At 64.4% G+C, this 1268-nt stretch overlaps 1 protein-coding gene across 1 annotated transcript in view; it reads left to right on the forward strand.

The window, feature by feature from the left end:
• TraAM80_02038 (dispersed gene family protein 1 (DGF-1)) overlaps positions 1-1268 on the forward strand; it is a gene marked incomplete at both ends in the record, with an annotated part of 5244 nt that overhangs the window by 700 nt on the left and 3276 nt on the right. Inside the window, one exon of the mRNA XM_029379058.1 lies at positions 1-1268. This exon is cut by the window's left edge and continues 700 nt beyond it; it is cut by the window's right edge and continues 3276 nt beyond it. Coding sequence (XP_029241114.1) covers positions 1-1268 — 1268 coding nt within the window.

Consider the following 1268-nt stretch of genomic DNA (forward strand, 5'->3'; position numbering starts at 1 on the left):
CCTTTAGTTCTGTGAGCGTCGACAGCGGCAGCGCAGTGACGCTGACGGGCTGCAAGATGGGCTCCACGGGGATGTCGCGGTCCCTGCTGAGGGGCGTCGAAGCCGGCTACAGGTTCGTTGCTGGGTGCCTGACGGTCGCGGGAAAGGTGTTGACGGCGGCTGAGATGGGGCTCAACGGCATCACCAACGTGACGAAGGTTGCGGCGTGCGGGGAGTGCACGAGGGACGGCGACTGCTTCGATGCGCTGACGACGGCGTTCAGCGAGTGCAGGTGCGAGTGCGCCGGTGGGGGGCACGGCGATGTGTGCGTCCCGGCGCCTGTGCCCGGTGGCCCGCTGCCGCCCCCTCTGCCGCCGCAGCCGGCGTTTGGTGAGTGCATCAGCGACATGGAGTACCCCGAGGTGGCGCAGGCTGTGGGCGACGGGCTGTCGTGGCTGTGCTACCGCAACGTGACGTTCAGCGGGGGCGGCATGACCCTCACGGTGCTCACTGGGGCGATGACGGGCGACGTGGCGAACGTCACATTTGACGGATGCAGGTGGAGGGACGGCGCCTCTTTGGTGCTGGCGGGCAAAGCGGACTCCGCCGTGGGGTCGCTGAACATCGCCGTCACCGACAACACGTTCGAGGACGCCGTGCTGAGCTTCAATGGGGCGTTCCCACCGCGCACGAACCTCGCCATCAGCGGGAACCGCTTTACGGTCACGAGGAGGGTGTCTCGGCCGGGGTTGGCCCTTGGGAAAGCGTCGTCTGTCGCGATGAATGGGGTGGTGATCACCAACCACTCCGCGGTGGTGCTCAGTGACAATACGTTTCGGTCCGTGGTGGGACTTTCAAGCGTCATCTGCGCTGTCGACTCTGCGCTGCGGGTGTCGTGGGACTCCCTGTTCGCGGTGATGCGCAATACGTTTGTTGTGGAAGGCAGCCAAAGTGTGATAATACAGCTTGAGGGCTCGCGGTCATCCCCGTCGCTGGAAGCAATGAACAACTCGGCCGTGGTGGTCCAGGGCAACGTTGTGTCGAAGCCGGTAGCGTACATTGTCCACTTGGAGCAGGCGCTGCGTGTGGAGTCCCTGTCGGCTGTCGTGTTTCAGGGCAACCTCATGCAGGTATCTGCAGGCTGCGTTGTACGCGGCTTCTTCCTTCTATGTGTATTACAACTCCTGGGTGCAGGTGAGCGGCAACCTCTGCCGCGGGTCCCCCGAGCGTGCTTTCGTCCTCGTGATGCGATCGCTGAGTCTCCGCAGGTCGGTGCTGTCGGTGTCTGG

This window comes from Trypanosoma rangeli (genome assembly GCF_003719475.1).
Source record: "Trypanosoma rangeli strain AM80 chromosome Unknown Tra_15.4_contig_00044, whole genome shotgun sequence".
Classification (NCBI taxonomy): Eukaryota; Euglenozoa; class Kinetoplastea; order Trypanosomatida; family Trypanosomatidae; genus Trypanosoma; species Trypanosoma rangeli.